Source organism: Zalophus californianus, chromosome 3 (genome assembly GCF_009762305.2).
Source record: "Zalophus californianus isolate mZalCal1 chromosome 3, mZalCal1.pri.v2, whole genome shotgun sequence".
NCBI classification, from domain to species: Eukaryota; Metazoa; Chordata; class Mammalia; order Carnivora; family Otariidae; genus Zalophus; species Zalophus californianus.
Genome location: NC_045597.1, coordinates 187,508,735 through 187,531,810, shown reverse-complemented (window position 1 = coordinate 187,531,810; position 23,076 = coordinate 187,508,735). Strand labels below are relative to the sequence as shown.

The 23,076-nt window shown below is 39.1% G+C and overlaps 1 protein-coding gene across 7 annotated transcripts in view; it reads right to left on the bottom strand.

Annotated features, from left to right (window-relative positions):
* The window catches only part of DIS3L2 (DIS3 like 3'-5' exoribonuclease 2), a 437,114-nt gene that overhangs the window by 173,006 nt on the left and 241,032 nt on the right, over positions 1-23,076 (bottom strand). For all 7 annotated transcript variants that reach the window (XR_003519033.2, XM_027588750.2, XM_027588754.2 and 4 more), the window contains exons 8-9: positions 22,492-22,739; positions 852-1,025 (exon numbers count right to left, since the gene is read on the bottom strand). Coding sequence is in view for 6 of the 7 variants with exons in the window: in XM_027588750.2 (XP_027444551.1) it covers positions 852-1,025; positions 22,492-22,739 (422 nt within the window). In the remaining variant the exon portion in view is untranslated. The remainder of the gene's footprint in view (positions 1-851; positions 1,026-22,491; positions 22,740-23,076) is intronic.

Below are 23,076 nucleotides of genomic sequence, written 5' to 3'. Positions count from 1 at the left end.
TCCACAGCCTCAGTGGGTTGTATGAAAAGTTTCTTGGTTCTAAATATCTCCATGTGGCATCCAAAATGAATGCCAGTACTGAAACCAAATTCTGAAGAGAAATATCAGAAAAGAACTAACATCCCACAATGAAGAAACATCTTCAAAGAAGATGTTGTTATAAAAATACCACAAAAGTACTTTCCAACAAATTCCAGACCTAAAAGTAAAGCTTTAAAATGAAGCTCCAAGCACAGAAGCTTTGAATCCTTTGCTCTGTGCCTGAAGAGGCCCATTTAAAGGAAGGTACTTCTGACCAGATAACATTGTCGTTTATTTGATCAGACCTACAGGGCATAACAATGAGAAAAAAAGATGGCAACTGTATCTTTTGAAATTAGAATGGTCTAGAACAGACATGAGCACGCTTTTTCTATAAAGGGCCAGAGAGCCCGTTGCAGGCCATATGGTCTCTGTTGCAATTATTCAACCCTAATGTAGTGCAAAAAGATAGCCATAAACAAAATATAACCAAATAAGCATGGCTGTGTTCCAATACAACTTAATGGATACTGAAATTTGAATTTCATATAATTTTCATGAAAGATTATTTTTGTTTTGATTTTTTTTCAATCAGTTAAAAATACAAAAACCATGCTTAGCTCATAGGCTATACATAAATAGGCAGTGGGCTAGATTTACCTTGTGGGCCATAATTTGCCAACCTCTAGTACAGAGCACTTAATTCTCAACTGAACTGAATTTGAATGTTGGTAGAAAGATGGAAATATCTGAGCCCCGTCCCTAAGAAAGTGAAGTTAGAAGACAGAAAGGTAGAAACATGTTATTCTTAAAGAGTTTCAGATATTTACCTTAAATCTCTTCTCTTGCTGAATTCCTCTGGTGGGATTGTCCAGGGCAGACCTTGAGGGAGACAGTCTAGAACTTCCGAAGAGAAATCAGAGAAATCCACACCATACTCTGTTAGTATTCCTTCTGTTTCAGGCTCAATTTCACCAGCCTGCCCAAGACTCTTAGCCAGCTGCCTGTGAACAGAACAGAGAGGAACAAGCATGTTAGTGAATAAATGGATCATAGGCATCCGTTTCCTCTCTAAAAGTGAGGGTAGTAGGAAAATCTTCAAAACCTCCTGCCCTTCCCCCAGCGAGAACACCATCACCAGTAAATGGGGGGCCAAGCAGAAGAAACAAGGATACTCTTGCCCTGTTAAATCCCTAACTACAGTATAATTTTAACGTTCTTCAGGAATTCTGATGTGGGGAGTTGGGCCAGATGGCCTTTCTTGGGCTTCTTGCAATTGTTTTTCATGAAAAAGTCAAATTGATATTGTTAAAAGCTTTTGTCAATTCCTTCTCTTGCAAACACCTTTAGAGACAATTCTGATTAGCCCAGTTTGCTGTTAAATCATTAGTTTCACAGAGCCTATACCTTGAGTCATGCTCACTAGATTAGATCTGATACTTACATTTTTTTCACAATTCTAATTATTACCTTAATATTTTATCTGAACACACTACTAATATATTTTCACTGTAAGAAGTTAGAAAATAGGGGCGCCTGGGTGGCTCAGTTGTTAAGCGTCTGCCTTCGGCTCAGGTCATGATCCCAGGGTCCTGGGATCGAGCCCCACATCGGGCTCCCCTGCTCAGCAGGAAGCCTGCTTCTCCCTCCCCCACTCCCCCAGCCTGTGTTCCCTCTCTCGTTGTGTCTCTCTCTGTCAAATAAATAAAATCTTAAAAAAAAAAGAGAGAAGTTAGAAAATACAGAAATGCATCAAGAAGAAAATTAAAATTATCTGCAATCTGGTCACTCAGCAAACTACCACTCACATTTTGGGGTGTTGGTCCAGTAAAAGTAAGATCGCATTTAATGGAATAGTTCTGATGCTATGGGTAGGGTTCCACCTTTTGGAAGGCAAATATTACTCTTCATCTATGGGTCATCTATAAATACACCAAAATTGATAGCGCTTAATTCTCGTTTAGTACTGGCATGCCACATTCAGGCCGTAAGTCTAAGTTATGTGTTGAATACAGATAGTCAATAGGAAGTATGATACTCTTCCTGCAAGGGGTTTAGCTCTGGCATTAGGGCTTTCTCTGGAGCCATTCAATTTCTTTGAGGATTGTTTCCTACGTAAGGGTAGATGCCTGGGCTAAGCCAAGAGAAACCAGCCAATAGCTGACACATACACCTGCCTACCTGCATAAGTTCCATAGCCTGTGGGTTGCCTGTGGGCTCCACACATACAACACGGGCTCAGACCAGTGTCACTTCCCCAGAAAGCATATCAAAAAGCCAAAAGCAGCAAAAATACGAGGGGAAAAAATACAGAAAGCTATCAGGAAGATCTATAAATATTTGGAAATTAAACAACCAGTGGGCTAAATGAGAAAAAGAGAATCAGAAAATATTTTGAACTGAATAAAACACAATATATCAATATTTGTGAGAAGCAGCTAAAGCATTGCTTTGAGGGAAATTCTGCTTTAAATAAATGTAATGCTCATATTAGAAAAGAAGAAATGTCTCATATTAGTGATCTAAAGCTTCTATCTTAAAAAATTGAAAAAAGAAAAGCAAATTAGATCCCGGGTAAGCAGAAGGAAGAAAAAAATAAATAAGAATCAAGGGATGTATATCATCTGATCTCACTGATATGAGGAATTTTTAATCTCAGGAAACAAACTGAGGGTTGCTGGAGCGCTGGGGGGTGGGCGGGATGGGGTGGCTGGGTGATAGACATTGGGGAGGGTATGTGCTATGGTGAGCGCTGTGAATTATGTAAGACTGATGAATCACAGACCTGTACCTCTGAAACAAATATTATATGTTAAAAAAAAAAAAAAGAAGACAGTAGGAGGGGAAAAATGAAGGGGGGTAATTTGGAGGGGGAGACCAACCATGAGAGACTACGGACTCTGAGAAACAAACTGAGGGTTTGAGAGGGGAGGCGGGTGGAAGGATGTGTTAGCTAGTGATGGGTATTAAGGAGTCACGTTCTGCATGGAGCACTGGGTATTATATGCAAACAATAAATCATGGAACACATCAAATAAATAAATAAATAAATAAATAAATAAATAGAAAAAAGAATCAAGGGACAGAAAATGAACAATAAGGAAAACCAGTAAAATCAAAAGCTGGCTCATTTGGTTAAGCGACTGCCTTCGGCTCAGGTCATGATCCTGGAGTCCCGGGATCAAGTCCCAAGTCAGGCTCCCTGCTCAGCGGGGAGTCTGCTTCTCCCTCTGACCCTCCTCCCTCTCGTGCTCTCTCTCTCTCATTCTCTCTCTCAAATAAACAAACAAAAATCTTAAAGAAAAAAAAGAGAATAAAACAGAAAAGTTTCTAGTGAGGCTAATCAAGAAAAATAAGGAAAGACCCAAATTACCAATATCAGGAATGAGAGAGGAAACATCATTATAGACCCTACAAGCATTAAAAGGATAATAAGGGAATTATAAGTGACTTTAATTCAACATCTTGGATGAAATGGATAAATTCCCTAAAAGATACAAACTGCCTAAGATTATTCAAGCCGAACCCAATACCTAAATATTCCTGTATCTATTTAAAACACTGAATTCATAGTTTAAAAACCTTCCCACAAAGAAAACTCCAGGCCCAGATAGTTTCACTGGTAAACGCTACCAAGTATTTAAAAAAAGAATTAATACCAATTATATACAAATTCTTTCCGAATATAGAAGAGGATGGAACACTTTCCAACTAATCTTATGAAGCCAGCATTACCTTGATACCAAAATCAGACAAAGGATTCATGAGATCAATATTCCTCATGAACACATTCTTAAAATTCTTATGCAATATTAACACATAGAATTCACCCTTGAACAATATGGGGTTGAACTGTGTGGGTTCACTTATATACAGATTTTTAAAAATACAGTACAGTAATATAAATGTATTTTCCCTTATGATTTTCTTAATAACATTTTCTTTTCTCTAGCTTACTTTGTTCTAGGAATAGAGTATATAATACACACAACATACAAAGGGTCAACTGTATATAAAAAGGATAATACATCATGACCAAGATTTAAAGATCTGTCCAAAATTCAAAAACCAATCAATAAAATTCATTGTATTAGCAAACGATGAGAAAAACATTCAATCATTTTGACAGATGCAGAAAAGCAGTGGACAAATTCAACATCCATTCATGATCATAACTCTCAACAAATGAGTAATGAACAGGGAACCTTCAGCTTGATTAATGGCACCCAGGAAAACCCTAGAGCTAATACCAAAACTTAGTGGAGAAACACCAAGTGCTTTTCTCCAGACCAGGAAGAAGACAAGGGTGTTAACTCTCACCAACACTATTAAACATTATGGTGAACGCCATAAAGCAACTAAAAAACTAACCAGAGTTAGTTTCTTTTTTTTTTTAATTTATAGTAGAGATTTATTTGAAGAAATATTACAACATACAAAAACTACATAAAGTCTTAATTTCCACTCATACAGTGGTAGATTTGATATAACGCATAATAAAAAACTTTTAAAATCCAGAATGCACAAAGTACTGCACAGTTTGATCACTAAGTCATTAGTTGATAAGCAAACCTCACAGAGCAGCTTCATGTCAGCCAAGGCCACAAACACCGTGAACGACACATTTGAACTGACAGATTGACATGTTAAAAATACAACATCAGTGCATGTTGGGGATCCCTGGTGCCAGAAACAAGGGCGATGGGAGGGCAAAACAAGTCCTTAGTAGTTTCCTCCTCTTTGATTTTAACCGAGGCACTCTCTCGAGCTTTGGCTAACATACAGCACTTGATCTCCAAGCCAATGGCTTTGGCCAGTGGCGGCGGCAGAGTGTTCCCCACCTGTTGGGGCTTATCTAGGATGTTGGCAAACAGCCGGTAGGGGTCCAGGAAGCCCTGGGAGCGGGTGCACTCGGACAGCAGGACGCGGCCCTGCTTGCCCATGGGCTTAGGGCTGGTGACGGTGGTGCTGAAGAAGCCATCCCACTCCAGCCATCCGTAGAGGTCGGCCCAGTGGTTGTGCTGGTTTCCAGTGGGGGGCAAGCACCAGGGGATGAGCGTGTTCAATTGTCTAGCCATAGAGCCACAGGCTTTGCCCACTTCCACCCAGGATCAGACCCCGCGGAGGGTCCTAGTGCTGCTGCAACACTGGAGCATATTAAAAAAGACTTCTACATTGCATGTCAGTGGGCCAAAGGACTACAACTTCCATTACAGAAGTGACTAGCCTCCTACATAATGCCAGGCGTTTAGAGAACACTCCTCTCACTCTATGAAAACCAGTAGCCAGCACGCTGTATATGACTTAGACTCTGCCTCAACTCATGACTTTGAACGTGGAGAGAATGCTACGCAGACAAAGAGGTACTCAGGATTCATTCGTGGCAGCTAGAGTGGTTTCTAGTGATGGCAGTGGTGGCAACAGGGTCCAGTGGCAATGCTGATCTGTCAGAGCAGTGTACGAGCCGTTGGCATTGTGGCCAATCTAATCCTGATAAAAGATGATGGCTGGATTTCTTGTCCTTGCTTCTCCAGATCTGCCTTGGTTCCTGCCTACAACTTTTAAACATTCAAGACTCTTAACTGTTTCTGTGAGCCCTTCAATATCCTTCTGATAAACTCCTTTTCCAACCAGAGTTAGTTTCTTTTATTTGCAATCAAGAAATTATACACAGGGGGCTCCTGGCTGGCTCAGCTGATAGGGGATGCAACTCTTGATTTCAGGGTTGTGAGTTTAAGCCCCATGTTGGGTGCAGAGCTTACTTAAAAAAAAAAAAAAAAGAAAGAAAGAAAGAAAAGTCTAGACAGTTTAAAGACTCAAGTGTCATTAATTTTCAAAATGATCATTATTTTTGAAATGACTACATTATTACCTGTGTTCACTAGAATGAAGTTTCCACTGAGGATTTAAGGAACCTGTTGTTACTGCCTCTGAAGTCTAAAGGACATTTTGGAAATAAATCAGACCCGAGTTGCTTCCAACCCATCTATTATTCTCATAGCTTCCTGAGGTTCTGTTTCCTACATTCATCTCCTAATACTTATGTCTTTAACTGTCTGGGTTCTTGGTTGCAAGCACAAGAAACTAACTGGTTGGGAAAGGAATTTATTGAAAAGATATCAAAGAGCTCACAGAAAGTGAGAGGCCTGGAGAACCCGAAAACGGGATAGAAAAAAAAGAATTACATGCTCAGCCTCTAAATTCCTGATTCCAGGCTAAACTGAAAACTGAGGGACTTCTTATATGCATCAAATGCGTATTTTGACTCTCTTGCAGCTGCCAGGATAAGCTGGGGCGGGGGGGAATAAAATTTAAAGAGCAATAAATCATCACATCGTTGAATTCAGGGTCTCACTAAATCTCTTATGTGTAAAGTTGGGGTACTAATCAGGAAAAATAAGACTCAGGGAACCAGACTCTCTTTCTACACACACACACACACACACACACACACACACACACACACACACACACACACACACACACACACACACACGTTATATAGGAGGATGCAGAAAGGTCTGAGGACCCTGGATGCCTAGTTCCAACTGACTTTTCACTGTCATGAATCATAAGTGGACTATATAGGGTTATATCCATTCTAAGGGTGGTCTCTGAAAAGACAGTAGAGCAGAAACGTCCTCCCTGCAAGCAGAACTTCAAGCAATATATCCATGGTCTACTTTGGCTGAAGAAACATGGCCTGATGGGCAGTTGCTACAAGTTTAGCCTGATGGATAGGAACCTGAAAGAAGGAAGATTGGAGTACTGATGACAAGAATGTCTGGGGAAGAGACATGTGCATGAAATAGGCCTACTGAAGTGAGCCCAGAGTATGACTATTTGTGTCCTGTGAGAATGCTCAGCAAAAGACTTCCACTGTGGAGGTAGGATGATCTGTCGGGAAAATGTCAACCAACCTCCCTTCCCAACCACTGCAGTGCTTGCTCACTGGTAATAAGAACAAAGTACAAGGTAGCAGGAAATTAGCTCCATGGCATGAACTTCCTCTTACTAATAATGACCTGTCTACCACACCTGTAGGATGCCAGTTTGCCAGGAGAAGCAACCAGCTTTGAGCCTCTGATTCAGAACCGTAGCAGGAGGACCCACCAATTACCTGATAGCAGACTGAGTTTGCTGAGCTCTTCTATGATGCAGAGGGCAGTTATTTCTCTCCATTGAAAGAAACATTAATTCTGGGTTTGGGTTTGTTACCTTCATTTGCTCCACCCTCCTTGCTTATAGAAAAACAATCCATAGATTTACCAAATTATCTTTTAAGCTATTATGTTATATTACTCAACACTGTAACTGAGGATTTCATCTTATAGAAGTAGCAAAGCGCACTGAATTCACTGATTAGAATGGTGTAACAGTGTACTAATGAACTAAATTGGGAGGCAACACCTTATGAGGTTGGAGGGCTCTCCCCTAGGATACAAAGTTGCTCTTAGTATCCTAAAGCCAAGCACACCGTCTAGGAACCAAGAGTGCAAGGGAGGAGTTGGGCCTTTCAATATCATGGTTAAGACCCACTCACAATAATACTCACCTCTACAACTGAGAGATTTTAATATCTCTGGAGATATAAGTCATGATTCTTCTGAATTGGAAGCTAAGACTCCAAGAATCCCAAATGATATAAATCAAGGCACAAAGTAGACTACCCATTTCCTGAAAAAAACATATTTGCAATTCAAGCCAGCTGAGGGATGACTCAGAAGTAAAAGATTCAAGAATGGTTAAGTAATAATATAGAGAGATTAATCATAGATTATGTTGAGACAAGAAATTGCCAATATATTTGACCATTTTTTTACCTGTAAAACACAATTTCATATGATTGTACCCTCCAGTATTTAAAAATCACATAAAATACTTAATTATACATAAAATCAGACAGCATACATAGTTTCTGGGAGAAGTATAAACAATGATGTAGATCACATAGAGGTTTTAGAGGATGAAACTAGCATGAAAAAAACATATTCTTCTACGTGGTGATAGCATCATACCAGTCTTTGTGAGGTAGACTTAAAACAGTGGCCACCCTACTCTTACCTGGTGACATCAGAGTGGCCAAAAATGATTATCTTATGCCTGAAGCAGAAAAGGGCCTAAACATTTTAACAAAAGGCATTTTATAATATCCAACTTTTTAAAATAGAATACTAAAATCTGGGAAGACCTCATTATTTAAACATGGGAAGGCGACATCCCAGGCATTCTATTAAACAAGAAAATACTGCATGTTAAAAGGAAGAAGGAAAAGAAATTACAGAAGGATAAAACATACTGTGTAAGTATGTGGCCACAGAAATGACTATCGTGACCAAAGATCTTCATAAGAATATATCACCACTATAAGGGAAGAACTCAAAGTAAAGATGCAGGGGCATAATAAAAAAATTAATTTCACAAAAGGAAATAAAAACTACTGCTTCAGACCTAGGAAATACGTAGAAAAAAATAAATCCACTACAAAAATGAAGGTCATACAGGAGGTAACTAATGAAAAACTGACTCTAAAAAAATAAGGTTCATCAAGATATAGCTTGACAGAAGTTGAGAAAAATTAAATTGAAAGGTACAAAGAATTTTTAAGAGATTATAGAGAAAACAGACAGATGTGAAAGGCAGATGAAAGAGATCCAACATTAGCATAACTGGTATTCCTGAAGGAACTAGATACGTGAAATAGAAAACATTTGGAAGATATTAAGACAACTTTCCTGAAATAAAAGAAATTTTACACATAGAAAAGGCATATATGCCATGTCTCAGGAAATCTAATACAGAAAAACATCACTGAAACATAGTCTAGTGACGTTACTGGATTTTGAAGACGAAGATTTCTAAGTGCCAGAACTCAAGGAATATAGTTTTCATAAACCTTTTTCTGAAAAACTACTAGATGAAGAACTATGGCCTACCAGAGATGGAGAAATTTCTCCAAAGATGACGACTAGCGCTGCGTACTGAATCTACCTCTGTGGGGGAGGGAAGGTGAAAAGGAAAGATGACAAAAGTAAGCAGCTGAAGATGGATCTAATACTAACTGTCTGAACAAGTCATATCAGCATTGGACCTTCACTGAAATTTAATGAAAAAATTTCTTTTATTTTATTGGTGCTTTTTGTTCTGGCAAAAATCTTCACTAGGCTATATTCTGAATCCAAAGAACCTTGATTTGTTTACTAAAATTATAATATGGCTCATAAAGACAAAATTATATTTTGGTTATGACTTCCAAATGTCATCAATGACTCCAAGTTTCTATTAGTAGTAATTAACATTTATTTTACTAAGTTCCAGATAACATTTCTCAAGTACCTTATTTAAATAAATTTATTATAGATTTTCCTTGGAGATATAATTGAGAGCAGCATAGCCTGGAGAGCCTGCAGGAGACAAAGCTCGAACAGGTCAGCATGCTGAAAGAGCTCATGCCTTTTGGGCTTTCGATGTCCCAGAAAGACTCTTATGCTGCCTATTAACTGGTAGATCCTGCCATTACCTTCAAAACCAGAATGCCCTGGGATCTAAACAAAAGCACAACCTACTAGGGAACAGACTCATACATTGTCTGTCTTACATAAGGGTTTGCTTTCATTTTTAAATTTTGGTGTAAGTTTTACTTAAAATGAATACTGAAAGTAACTTTCTCTTTCACACGTTATAGTTCTACTATTATAGCTTTCTAAGTTTCTGTCTTCTCGCCATTCTCTTAAAAGATGGTAACAGCTGCTTTTGGACAACTATGATTCAATGTCACATCAAAATGTCTGGCTGATTCTCTTAAAAACCACACTTCAGCCTACTCTGCATTAAAATATGTCCTTCAAAAATAACTTTGAAGCTCATAGACAAGACATCCTAAGGAGACATGACAACAAGTAAATGTATCGGTATCCTGGGACAGAAAAAGGACATTCAATTTTTAAAAATAAAGGATTTCTGAATAAAAGTATGGACCTCAGTTAATAATGTTTAAAATTCATTAAACACTAAAGTTAATGAATTAAAGTTAATAACATTAAAGTTCATTAATTGTAACAAATGTACCACACTGATATGTTAATGATAGGGGAAACTAGGTCCAGGGGTATAGAAGAAATCTCTGTACTATCTTAATAATTTTCCTATAAATCTAACACTGTTCTAAAAATAAAGTTTATTTTTAAAAACGGAAACAAAGAAGTAAAAGAAGTAACCTAGATTTTAATAACAGGTAAATGACAAACTAAATCGTGGCATTTTTGTTCAATTGTTTATTATGCACTTTAGAAAATTTTGAAAATGTAGCAACATAAAAATGACTGACATAAAACAAAAAAATGAAATGTTCAAAGGTATAATTTAACTATGTAAAAACATTTATGAAAAGGTTGAAGGGGAAGAGCTAAAAAATGGTGTTAATTATTATGAGTGATTTTTTCTCATTTTCTAAACTTCCTTTAATATTGTAATATTTTTTAATTAAAAAATATAGAAACATTTACTATAATCTAATAAAAACCTGTGATGCCCTGTACTGGTTGCCCACCCTACATTTATTCCCCCTCTTCATCCTTTCTAACAGAAACCTAATCTTTTTCATATGGGGGACTCATTTTCAACTCCAGAGGCAGATCTTCATTATTCTAATAAAATCAGGGAATGGTTCCCCCGGAGACTGTGATCAGTATCATGGCTGGTAGACAGGCTTTTCCCCTTCCTTGCTTGATGTGATCAAGAAGGCATGTAGTTTGGCCATAGTGGCAGCCGTCTTCACTACCATAGAGAATCTACTATTAGATCACTGAAGACAGCAAAGGGCCAACATCCTCAAGTCACTGAGCCCTGTAGCCTGTACAACCTCCGGATTCCCACTTACGTAAAATAATATGTTCCCTTACTATTTAAATCACTTTGGGTCAGGGTTTTCCATCACTGGTGCTAAAAGCATCCTAAGTAATATAAAATACTTTAAAATATCTTCCGTGAGAAGCAAACTTCTTTCCTGTCCTTCACTCTGCAACAAAAAATGTAACACTCTTATTACCAAAAATAAAATCTCAGGACTGCTCACATCATGTATCTTGCAGGTATTCACTACATATTGACAAGGTACTGTTGGTTCTAGAGCATAAAAATATTATAAGTAGCTCCGTCCTTAAGCAGTATATTTCTATCTTAAAGGTACTCCCTTTATGGCTTCCAAATTGAAGTAGGCCCACAAAACATATACCACATTCATTTCACCTTCATGGACTATAGTAGCAAGGCCAGGAAGCCACCCTGTCCTCCAGAGTAGATCTCTCTCCTCAGTGCTATCACTTTCTGGCCCATGCCACTTTCTAGCTGTGTCATAGCACGTTAGGCACATCTCTTCTTCTCTACCAACAGATGAAGAGGATCATCCTAAAGAGAATAAACATTATTTTGTATCTTACACTGACACTTGTTCATCTTAGGTGCCCAAAACATGATGGTTTAGTGAATAAATGAATAACTGAATAAATGAATTGAAGCTTTTGAGCCTGGAAAAAGGACATACAATTCCTCCTTGAAACTCCAAAGGAAAACTAAGAAAATTGCAAGATAGTAAAAACAAACAAATAAAACCCAAAGACATGTATTTAGGTATCTAGAGTCTTTTAAAAACTAGGTGCCGCATTAGCAAAATTATTAGTATTAGCATTTCAAAAATATCAGGGGGAAAAAAAGGTCTCCTACTATTGCTTTCATTCAAAATTGAACTTTCATCACTTACTAGTGTGGGAAATATCTTCTCTTCAATTGTAAGTTGCCAGTTTAGGAAGATAGGAAAAAGAAATAAAAGTTATAGGGATTAGAATGGAAGAAACAAACTTATCATTACTTACCAATGATATGACTACCCACAAGGAAAATTCAAAGGAAACTATGTCCAAAGCATTAAAATTAATAAGGGGATTTAGCAAGATGGCTGGATACAGGATTAATATACAAAAGTTAATTGTAATCTTATATGCCAGTATCAAAAAGTTAGAAAATGCAACTTAAAATGCCTATTCTTTAGAAGTTAACATTAATAACATGAAAAAACAAGTCATAAACTGCAAAGAAGATATTTTCCCTACCAGTTAACTGCTAAAACAATTACTTCCTAGAATACTGTTTTAACTACAAAAAATCAAGTAACAGCCCAATAAAAAATGAATGCTAAAATGAGGGGGTGAAAGTTTAAGCAGAAACAGAATAACTGGATAACCTCAAAAAAACCTTCCCCCAAATCTAAGAATTACAAGGGGAAAACAGTTAAGTTAGGAATTCTGGCAGGTACTTCCTTAGCCAAGTGGTCAAAGTTAACATCACCAGTAATACACAGTGACATCATGTACTCCCTGATATGACGCACACTGCCTCTGTGGTATCCCTCCCAATGATGCCTAATCTCAGTCTAATCATGAGAAAATGTTAGACAAACCCAAGCTGAGAAACATTCTACAAAATCACTGACCAGTACTCCTCGAAAGTGTCAAGGTCATGAAAGACAAGGCTGACAAATTGTCACAAACTGGAACAACGGCAGCAACATGACAGCTAACTGCAATGTAGGACTCTGGACCAGTTTCTCAAATAGAAAAAGGATGTAAGTGGAAAAACTTGTAAGATTTGAGTAAGTTCTACACTTTTATTTAATAGTATCATACCAAGATTAATTTCTTGGTTTTCATAAATATTCTATGGTAATGTAAGATGTCAACATAAGGAGAAGCTGGCTAAAGGTATACAGGAACTCTCTGTATCATTTTGCAATTTCTGAAAATTTATCTAAACAAAAACTTAACTGTGAAAAAAATGTAAAAGATACGAAGACATTTTCCAGAAAACATAATGACCATAAATATAAGAAAAGATGCTCAATCTCATTAGTAATTGGGAAAATATAAATTAACATCACACGATACCATTTTACACCCACTTGAATGGCAAAAATGGAAGAGTCTAACTATATCCAGTGTTGATAAGAATGTGAAGCAACAGAAACTCTTACATACTACTGATAGAACTAAAAACAGGCACAGCTACTTTGCAAAATGGTGTGGCTATAAAGTTGTAAAGCTTAACATGTACATATGTGTGATGCATTAATTTTACTCTTAAGTAAAGTCTAGTTAGTAAGTTAAGTAAGTCTAGTTAAGTAGAGTTTAGTTAGTAAGCACTGGAATGTTCATAGGAGCATTATTTCTAATAGCAAAACTTTAGTTCAACCCAAATATCCACTGATAGATAAATAAACTGTGGTATATTTCAAGAGATGGAAATGTTATGAATTAAAATGAATGAAATATATAAATATATTTTAGAAACAATGTTAAATGAAAAAAGCAAGTCACAGAAGAATATATGTAGCATGGTATTTTTTGTAAGGTTGAGAAACAAGCAAAACTAATACTTTTAGGGATAATAAATACGGGTAAAGTATAAAGAAAAGCACATTTTGATTAGCATGTTTGAGAAAGTAGTTACCTCTTGGGGAAAAAACTAGCAGTTAGGATAGAGAGGAACACAGGGTGCTTCAACAATACTGTGGTCTATTTCTTAATCTGGGTGGTGAGTTCATGGGTTGGTTTTAATGTCAGTATTCAAAAATTACGTAAGTGTGGGCGCCTGGGTGGCTCAGATGGTTAAGCGTCTGCCTTCGGCTCAGGTCATGATCCCGGTGTCCTGGGATCGAGTCCCGCATGGGGCTCCCTGCTCCTTGGGAGCCTGCTTCTCCCTCTGCCTCTCTCTCTCTGTCTGTCTCTCATGAATAAATAAATAAAATCTTTTAAAAAAATTATGTAAGTGTTACATATATACTTTTATCTGTGAAACATACTTTGCAATGAATGTTAACAAATATTTTAAAAACAATATTTTAGACAAATATACACCAAACCCTTAACAGTGATTATTTCTGGGGGTGAAATTTTAGAAGTTTTTTTACTTTCAGTGGTACATGTTTTAAATAATTTTAATGGTAAATATATAATATGTACGTATTTCAAAAAATTAAAAATTTTTCCTAATTTTGATAATAAATAGTTTTGAGATTGAGAGCTTTCTTCATTAATTTATAATGATTACCTCCTCAATATTTCTCACTCACCAGAATTCCTCCACAAATACGGTTCCCATTCACAATCAATGACATTACAACTGGGTCCTACTGTAGAGTCAATGAGGACAGTGCTGAAACAACATTCCTAACTTCCTGTAGTTAATAGGTAGGGCGTGTGTGTGTGTGTGTGTGTGTGTGTGTGTGTGTGTGTGTGTGTGTGTGTGTGAATATTTTATATAACTAGGTCCGGGTCATGTATAAGTGAAAAACTTATTGAGGGAAAGGACCAGCTACAGATATAAGAAATTAAGCAAAAGAGTCCCTCAAATTGGCTTCTTTGCCTCAGAGAAAATAGGAACACTTAACAGTCAAAATTAGCGTTCAAAACCATCCATCCTCCTGTCTCCACCACATATTGTTATAAAGTTTTAGTCTTAAAACTAGGCCATCCACAGGAGGACAGACATACATTCTTATAGTGATTATCACTCAAACAAATGCTCTCACGCATATTGGTTCATGCTGGAAACTGCATGCAAACAGGCACAATGGTATCAGATCCTTGAGAACCTGCAAGTGGAGGACAATCCATCATCAACTGCACCTGGAGCCCAGAAGTTGTGTTAACAACACACAGTAAAGAAGAAGTGAGGCAAATACAACATGCCTTTGGCTGTATATGTTACATATTATTTTCTATAATGAGGAGGAGAGAACACATCAGTTTCCCTTTTTCTGCCTCATTAGCATGACAAAGCAGGAAGCAGCATGTAAGGAATGGGGATGTTAGGAAAAGTGGGCAGATCAATGAAAACAGCAGAATGTGGAAAAGAAAAAAGGCTCAACAATACTGCATGATTTTAGGGAAGGCCTTGAAGATTGAGACAGAAGAGCCAAATGTTGATGTGAAGGCGCAAAGAGGTGGACAAAAGCGTTTAAGGACTATAAGAGAAGGCTGATGGTAGCTCGGGTCTCTCATACTTTGAAATAGCATTTTCAGAAGATGCACGAGAAATTGTGGATGAAGCTGACAACCACGGAGGAAGTGTTCATGATTGCCCAAAGCTCAAGGGAAAGAACAGTTTGATAACCAAAGCCTGGCTCAGGACCATTCTCCTCCGTCCCTTTTACTTTTGCTCTGCTTTGACCAGAATGCTCTCAATGTTGAAGACCTAGCTTTTCCCAAAGCTGATCCTTAGAGGCCACCAGGTGGAGCCCAACAGTCACACACAAAAAAAGAGTCCCCTCCTCAGCCTGATTTGCTTTTTGTCAATCAGCCAGCTAAAGCCATACCCTCTGAAAAGGACTTATAAAGTCTAAGTTTCAAGTTCAGAGGATTATATAACTCAGCCTCTTCTTCAGAGGAGTCTTCAGATAAGGAACATACTCTTGATAAGGTGAAGTATTCCTTCTGCACAGAGGGAACGATTGGAGAGAGCTATTTTTCAATTTGCTAATCTTGTAGGCTATGCGTCAATAAAACTAATTTCTTCTGTTTCTTCTACCATCCCAGTTACCATCTCATTCTACCAGATACAAGTTAATATAATTTAATGACCACCTCCCCAATTCATGGCTACCTCCTAAGAAATTCAGTATCTATCAAAACTGAATGGAATAGTAAAAGTATAGTATTTGCTCCCAACAGTCAATAACTCTTTCTAATTGTCTCATAAATGGCACCTGATGGGTCAAAGCTGGGAGATGAAGATACCACAACAGACAACGCCCCCCTCCCCCCACACACCGACCAACCACTTCCCTCCTTTACCACAATCCCTTCATCTCACCCAGTCACCTTTCCCCAGTGGAAGCTACTGTCCTTTGCTCTCATTAAAATGAGCAGCACTGTGACCCCTTCTCTATTTCTCATTTCAACAGCCTCCCATTAAGCCTAGACAACCCCATGTTCAACCCAAAATTTCTCAATCCTGCTATACCTGCACTGACCTAATTATTTTTCCTCCTCCCTATCCCTTAAAGCTACCAAAGTTTGCCAGAGCAAATAATATAAATATGTTTACTTGCTCTAGGTCAAATCACGTTACATATCTTCAGTTAGTCTAAAGTGTTGCCAAGACACACTATCATGGTCCTTACAAGAGCTCCTATAAAACTTTTCCATTTTTTTCAAGATTTATCCTTCCATATTCAAGAAGAAGAAACCATGACAAATCCAGGAGAAAGTGACCACGATATCTCCATGTTCATGACCTCCTGGAAGGGAAGGCTGTGACTATAAACTCTGGACTTTATGATAGCAGATTTCACAAAGGTCTAAGAAAATATAGGCATGAATCTCACTGTAAGAGCTTCTAAAGGGAAAGATGATTTAAGAGGATCGGGAAGCTCTTAAAACTGTAAATCTGATTACATAATTACAAATCATTCCAGTGAGGAAACCAATGTGGCTTTTTAAGTATCCTGGACAAGAGTCTCGTACTAAATAGGAAAAGTACTAAATATGTTGTGATGTATAACAAGCAGCAGTGATCCCTAAGAGCCAGAAAGGGTTCACTGAGAACAGATTACCTTTAGGTTTTTGCTAGTACTACAGAACTAAGATTCATGCAAATGTGGCAGATATGACGTACAGAGGTAACCAAGGCTGAACTGAGATCTTTCATGACAGCTTGAAGAACAAGATGAAAAATAACTTTCTAACACCCAAAGGTCTCTGGTACTTTAACAGTCTTTGGTCTCTCCTTAGGGGGAGGCACCAAAGTTCCAGTAGGGCTGCCTGAGAAGCAATGCTTACATGGAAGGGGACACTGAGTATCCCTGTCCTAAAGGAACTCATGGCCAAGTAGATGACTGGCACAAGCAATTACAATACAAACAGGCCAGAGCTATGATAATGGTAGTATTGCAAACGATGGGAGCACCCAGGAGGAAGGACTCAGGGAACATTTTTCAAGTGGACAAAGGAGCTAAGTTTAAAAGTTGAGTATTTCACTAAACAAACAGCAGGGAGCAGAGAAATCCACTGCTGGGAAAGCAAGTGTAGTGTGCAAACGTCTGGAACTACAAACACACACAGTCAGCTGGGAAACGGCAAGCGATGAGGCATAAGAGAAGGGAAAGGTAGGAGCTGAGGCCGCTTGCAGTGCTTCGGGGTGAAATGCCACCGTTGTCTCCCCAACACTCAAGTCAGAGACCTGCAAGTTCACCTGAGGTTCTGTCCTTCTCGTTCATGCCCCATTTCTTTTTTTTTTTAATTTGTTTATTGTTATGTTAATCACCATATATTACATCATTAGTTTTTGATGTAGTGTTCCATGATTCATTGTTTGTGCATAACAACCAGTGTTCATGCCCCATTTCTAATTGGTCATCACCTCTGAGAGAATTCACCTTCCTCAGCCTCTCTGAATCTTTTCATTCCTTTTGCTTCCTTCGCTGCAATTCATTTACTTCGGGTTCTCCAGATCGCCTCTGTGCTAATACAACAGCCTGTTATCACGGCTTGCTTTCAGTCCTGTCCCCTGCCGTTCACTCTGGACTCTCCGTCTGAGTGATCTTTTAGCAAAGAGGCTTCCGTTTTCTCAGAAACAATCCTAGATTTCTCCCTTCACCCATGTCCTCTAAACTTCCACAAAACTACTTTATTCCTATGGAAGAACTTACAACATTCTGCTTCATACTACAGCTAGAGCTTAAGAGACAGGCCATTTGGTCTGTCTGCTTTATCCACACTCGTTCCCAGAGACTCAAGTCCCACAAACCCTGGTGATTGGGCAGTGGGCATGGGTCCTTGGACCACTAACTCTGGTTAAAACTACTGATCAGGGCAAATAACTGTCTCAAGCTAGACCAATAAGATTTTCTACCCTAGAAATTCTGTATTGTGATCTAGACTTCAGTATGTGACCTGCAGAGGACAGGCAGTGCCATTTTGGGGCCACGTACGCTTTTGAGCAGGCAGGTGGCTACTGTGTAGAGCAATGTAGAATAATACAGCTCATGTGCAGAAAGGGGTACAGAAAAGATACCAGGTAGGTGGCTGGACTTGCCAGGATTGTCAAGAGAGAAGCTGTGATTCTTTTGCCAACTTGTTAGTTCTGAGATCCTCATGAGGCCTGCCTCCATTTCCTGCCCTGGGGTTTAGGAGAACCACCAGTTTCTTATATTAATTTACACTTTTATTTTTTTAAATTTTTTATTGTTATGTTAATCACCATACAGTACATCATTAGTTTTTGATGTAGTGTTCCATGATTCATTGTTTGTGTATAACACCCAGTGCTCCATGGAGAACATGCCCTCTTTAATACTCATCACCAGGCTAACCCATCCTCCCTCCCCACTCCCCTCTAGAACCCTCAGTTTGTTTTTCAGAGTCCATCATCTCTCATGGTTCTCTCCCCCTCTGATTTCCCCCCCCTTCATTCTTCCCCTCCTGCTATCTTTTTTTTTTTTTAATATATATCGCATTGTTTGTTTCAGAGGTACAGATCTGTGATTCAACAGTCTTGCACAATTCACAGCGCTCACCATAGCACATACCCTCCCCAGTGTCTATCACCCAGCCACCCCATCCCTCCCACCCCCCAGCACTCCAGCAACCCTCAGTTTGTTTCCTGAGATTAAGAATTCCTCATTTCAGTGAGGTCATATGATACATGTCTTTCTCTGATTGACTTATTTCGCTCAGGATAACACCCTCCGGTTCCATCCACGTCATTGCAAATGGCAAGATCTCATTCCTTTTGATGGCTGCATAATATTCCATTGTATATATACATATACCACATCTTCTTTATCCATTCATCTGTCGATGGACATCTTGGCTCTTTCCACAGTTTGGCTATTGTGGACATTGCTGCTATAAACATCGGGGTGCACGTACCCCTTTGGATCCCTACATTTATATCTTTGGGGTAAATACCCAGTATCCACTTTTATTTAAATTAGCTCAAACAGGATTCCATTTCTTAGAATCAAATTAATCCTGTGACATTTACGTACAAATCCTTCTGTGTTAGGCTATAATTTCTTTGAATAAAGAAACCATACCTGTTTACCTTTGTACTTCTCACATAATATAGCAGAGTGACTTACACATAGTTCATCAATGCCTGTCTCATGAACTGAATTTAACTACAGAAGAAGTAAATGATCTTGGGCTTGAATAATTAGTAGCAATTACAAAGACAGAAGAAGTTCAAAACTTTTTAAGAGCAGAGTGTAGGGGCAGGGAAGAAATTCAGAAGGAAGCCACTTTGGGTTACTAACCTCAGCCTTTGGGCAGAATTTCTGGGGAAGTTGACCACAAACATTCACACCCACAGCAAGCACCACCTTTATATTCCTGGTCCAAACCTGGCAAGATGAGAGAGGAAGCCCAGGCAGTCCTAGCACGGCATGTTCTGATTGGCAAACAGTGACCTCAGTGCCTAAAGATCAGTAACTGATAGCCAGAACAAAATGGCAAGGCAAGCCCCAACAGGCTCAACAGCTGCAGCCCACACCCCTCAGGAGAGAGACGCCATCTGAGAACTTCCATCAGGAGAGCCTGCCATATTTTATTTCTTTCTTCAAATAAATTTTCTCTTCTTCACAAAGATCTTAAAAGGCATATTTCCATAAATGACAACTTTTGCTGTCTCTATACTAAGAAGGTAGAGAAAAATTTAGTAGTGTTTCCATGCAAGTATAAGAATCTTCAAATATTTTTATTTTGAGAAGTACACAATTAATATATGGCCATTATTTTAAAAATGTTCTTTCTTACAAATATCCTTGCTGCTTCAAAGGCTTGACTCCTTTTTCAACTATTGTTGTAATTTACCCACAAGGAAAAGAGTTCTTGATGAAGTAATGGCTCAGCTGTGAAAAAGGAACCTTTAAGACCATTCCAGCAATAAGAGAAACTCACATCATGACGATTTCTTGACTACACCCTTACAACTTGACGACTAAGGAAGTAGTCCAATCAAGTATACACAATGGGATAAGACAAAGGCAGATAAAAGACAAGGCTGGATTTCCTGCTTTGATGTGAAAGTCTTCCCTTTTCACTGCCAAGCAGAGTGTGGCAGGCACAATCAACAGGGGCCAGGTGGCACAGCCATTATCAGGGCTTTGGAGCTGATGGTGAGAAACTGGCAAGCCTCAGAGAAGGACTATGTAGGACTCAAGGGATTGACGTCACTTTTGGATAACGAGTTAGCCTTAAAAATAATGATATTGCAATCACTTCACTTGAGAGCAAAAAAGAAAGTAGAATTGTTCCTGAGCGGCTCCGAGATCATATATATCACACTAATCTTCACATCACTGAAAAAGTGGCACAGGACAGTGTTTCTTAAATGGCATGAGGTATAACACACAGATTTGATTTAGCTTACTTTGCTAGGCACAAGAGCTAAGTATAGAACAAATCCAATAAAAGCAATACATTGTGGCCATCCATTCAGTGTTGCTACTCATAACCACAGGACATTCCTATAAGGGCCCATCCTGTACATGTCCGATGACCAGCCAGCAAGTCACCAAACTGGCTTAAAAGTGTCAGAATAAACTTTTCTAGCTTGTATACCTTTATTTTCATTTTGTGTGATGCATAAACCAGACACCATCTTAAAGGGCTAAAAATATAGCCAAAACTTACTATTGCCTTTCTTTCAAAATGAATATAATTGTAAGAAGAAAAAAGATACAGCTTTTGATCAAACAGCTGGGTCCAGCAATTTCTTCAGATCAAAATGAACTGGCTATCCATGATGCTCTGTGACTACATAATCTATATTTAAGTTAAACTGGTTTCTGACACCTTCCATAAAAATATGGTACCCTTTCCTACTTACAGTCAGGTAATTTAATTTTTAACATCATAAGTAAAACCTATGAAAGATCAATACCAAAAAAGCACATCATTAAAATATACTTTCATATTTATATTTTTTTGCAAAATAATAAATTTATTACATATGATTGGCAGATAGTTGTTGCTGATATATTATTCTCTCAATGTTTGCGGAAAATTTCAAAATAAAAAATTTTATACACCATACAATACACCACGCAATCACAGGGGTCCTTGAAGATCTCCAAACATTTTTTGAGCTGACTTTCACCTGCGAGACCTGGTCCCAGCCTTGAAGCTGCGGGAGGGTAAGTTTGCCACCCAAGGGGGCTGGAATTTTCCCAGCCGTAAGGAAGAGATTTTACTTGAGATGAGAGGCCTTCTCTAAAGGGAGTGATAAAGCCCCTGAAAGCAGAAAGGAGAGGAGACAGGGCAGAGGGGGCTGGGGCTGAATCAGAGGGTCTCCGGGGGGAGGACGAAGAGCCCTCTCTAACACCAGCATTCCTCTGTGCTCACCATCAGGGGAAGGACTGCCCTATAACAGCAGTGTGTAGCTCTGAAGAAAGAACTCTCTTCTAGCAATTTCTAGAACCTGAAGAGGGGGCCCAGCACGACCCTCGAATGGATCCTGGAGCACCCAGGATGCCAGGGAGGTACTTGCCCTTGGGCTAACGAGAAGTCCTGGCTAATGGTCCCAGGACCTGGAAGGTACCGGTCAGGTTGTTTTGCAGGGACAGCCCTTGACTAAGACAGCTGGGCCCACACAACCACACTGGAATTGGTCACACGGGCTCCACAGTGACCAGCCCAGAACTGTGTGTCCTGGCCCCAGTGTTTGAAAGACACAAAGTGGACACCCGTCTTGATGTTGGAGAACACGTGGGTGACCTGAAAGCAGACATTGTTGTTCCACTGCTGGATGGGAACGGGCATAGCACAGAATTTATCCAGGACAGTCTGGCTGGCATCAGTCAGACACAAATCTCAATCCTGCCACTATCTAGCAGCTCTGGCCACAAATCCTCCTCCCCCAGGTCCAAGACCTGCTTTTTGTCTTTTTGCGACAACAGCTGAAAGACACCAAACAGGTCTGCGAGGGGGTCCCAGGACCACTGACCAGTTTATCTCCACCACCCAGCCACCTCCACCGTCCTGCTTCATATTTATATTTTAAAGCATGAGAGACTGGAGTCCCCTGAAATGCCTGGAATTTTGCATATTTTAACACTAGCATCTGAAAGGAAGAGTCTGATTGTTTGATACAATAAATCCTTCGCAGTTCACAAGTACAAACAGGGTTCAGGACATAATGGGAAATAAGTAGAGATTCACAATGTGCTTACGTTTTAGGCCCCAAACTAAAAACACACAAAAAAAGGTGATTTTTTTTTTTCTGGCAATTCAAGGAATTCTACTGGTGACCAAAGTGGTAGTTAAGAACAATTTCTGAAAACCAGGACCCAAATATGCCAAGTACCCATGTTTCAATAAAGAAATAATAATTAAAATACACAAAAGAGTTTACCAAAAGGCCACTAAAATAAGTTCTGTCTGGACTCTGTGGTTTTTCCTGCCAAAGATCACCTACCCCAGAGCAAAATTGCTGTCCTCCTTCCAGTCCACGATGCGGCAGATGAACAGTGTGTTGGTATAATCTTTAGGCCGGGTCACAAAGTCCTGGGGACAGTCCTTGAGAGGCACATAAATTCTAGGCACCCGGTGGTCCGAGGGAGAAAACAAGGCATATTTCCTAAACAGTTCACTGTTCTTATCAGCCAAAAGTTTGAGAAAGCCAGTTGCTGCCCTGGAATGTTTTTTCTCCAAGATGTAAACCACCTGAAAACACCAAAGATATAGTCAAATGTTGTTTACCTATAGGACTGGATAACAGTTAGGAGAAGTCAGCAAGATACTATTTGGTCAACTAGCTGGGCCCAGCAGTTTTTCTAGGTCCAGATGAAGTGCCTCTCAGTGATGCTCTATGACTAAGTAATGCATATATATATATTTAAAAAAATTTTATTTATTTGACAGAGAAAGACACAGCGTGAGAGGGAACACAAGCAGGGGGAGTGGGAGAGGGAGAAGCAGGCTTCCCGCAGAGCAGGGAGCCCGATGAGGGGCTCGATCCCAGGACCCTGGGATCATGACCTGAGCCGAAGGCAGATGCTTA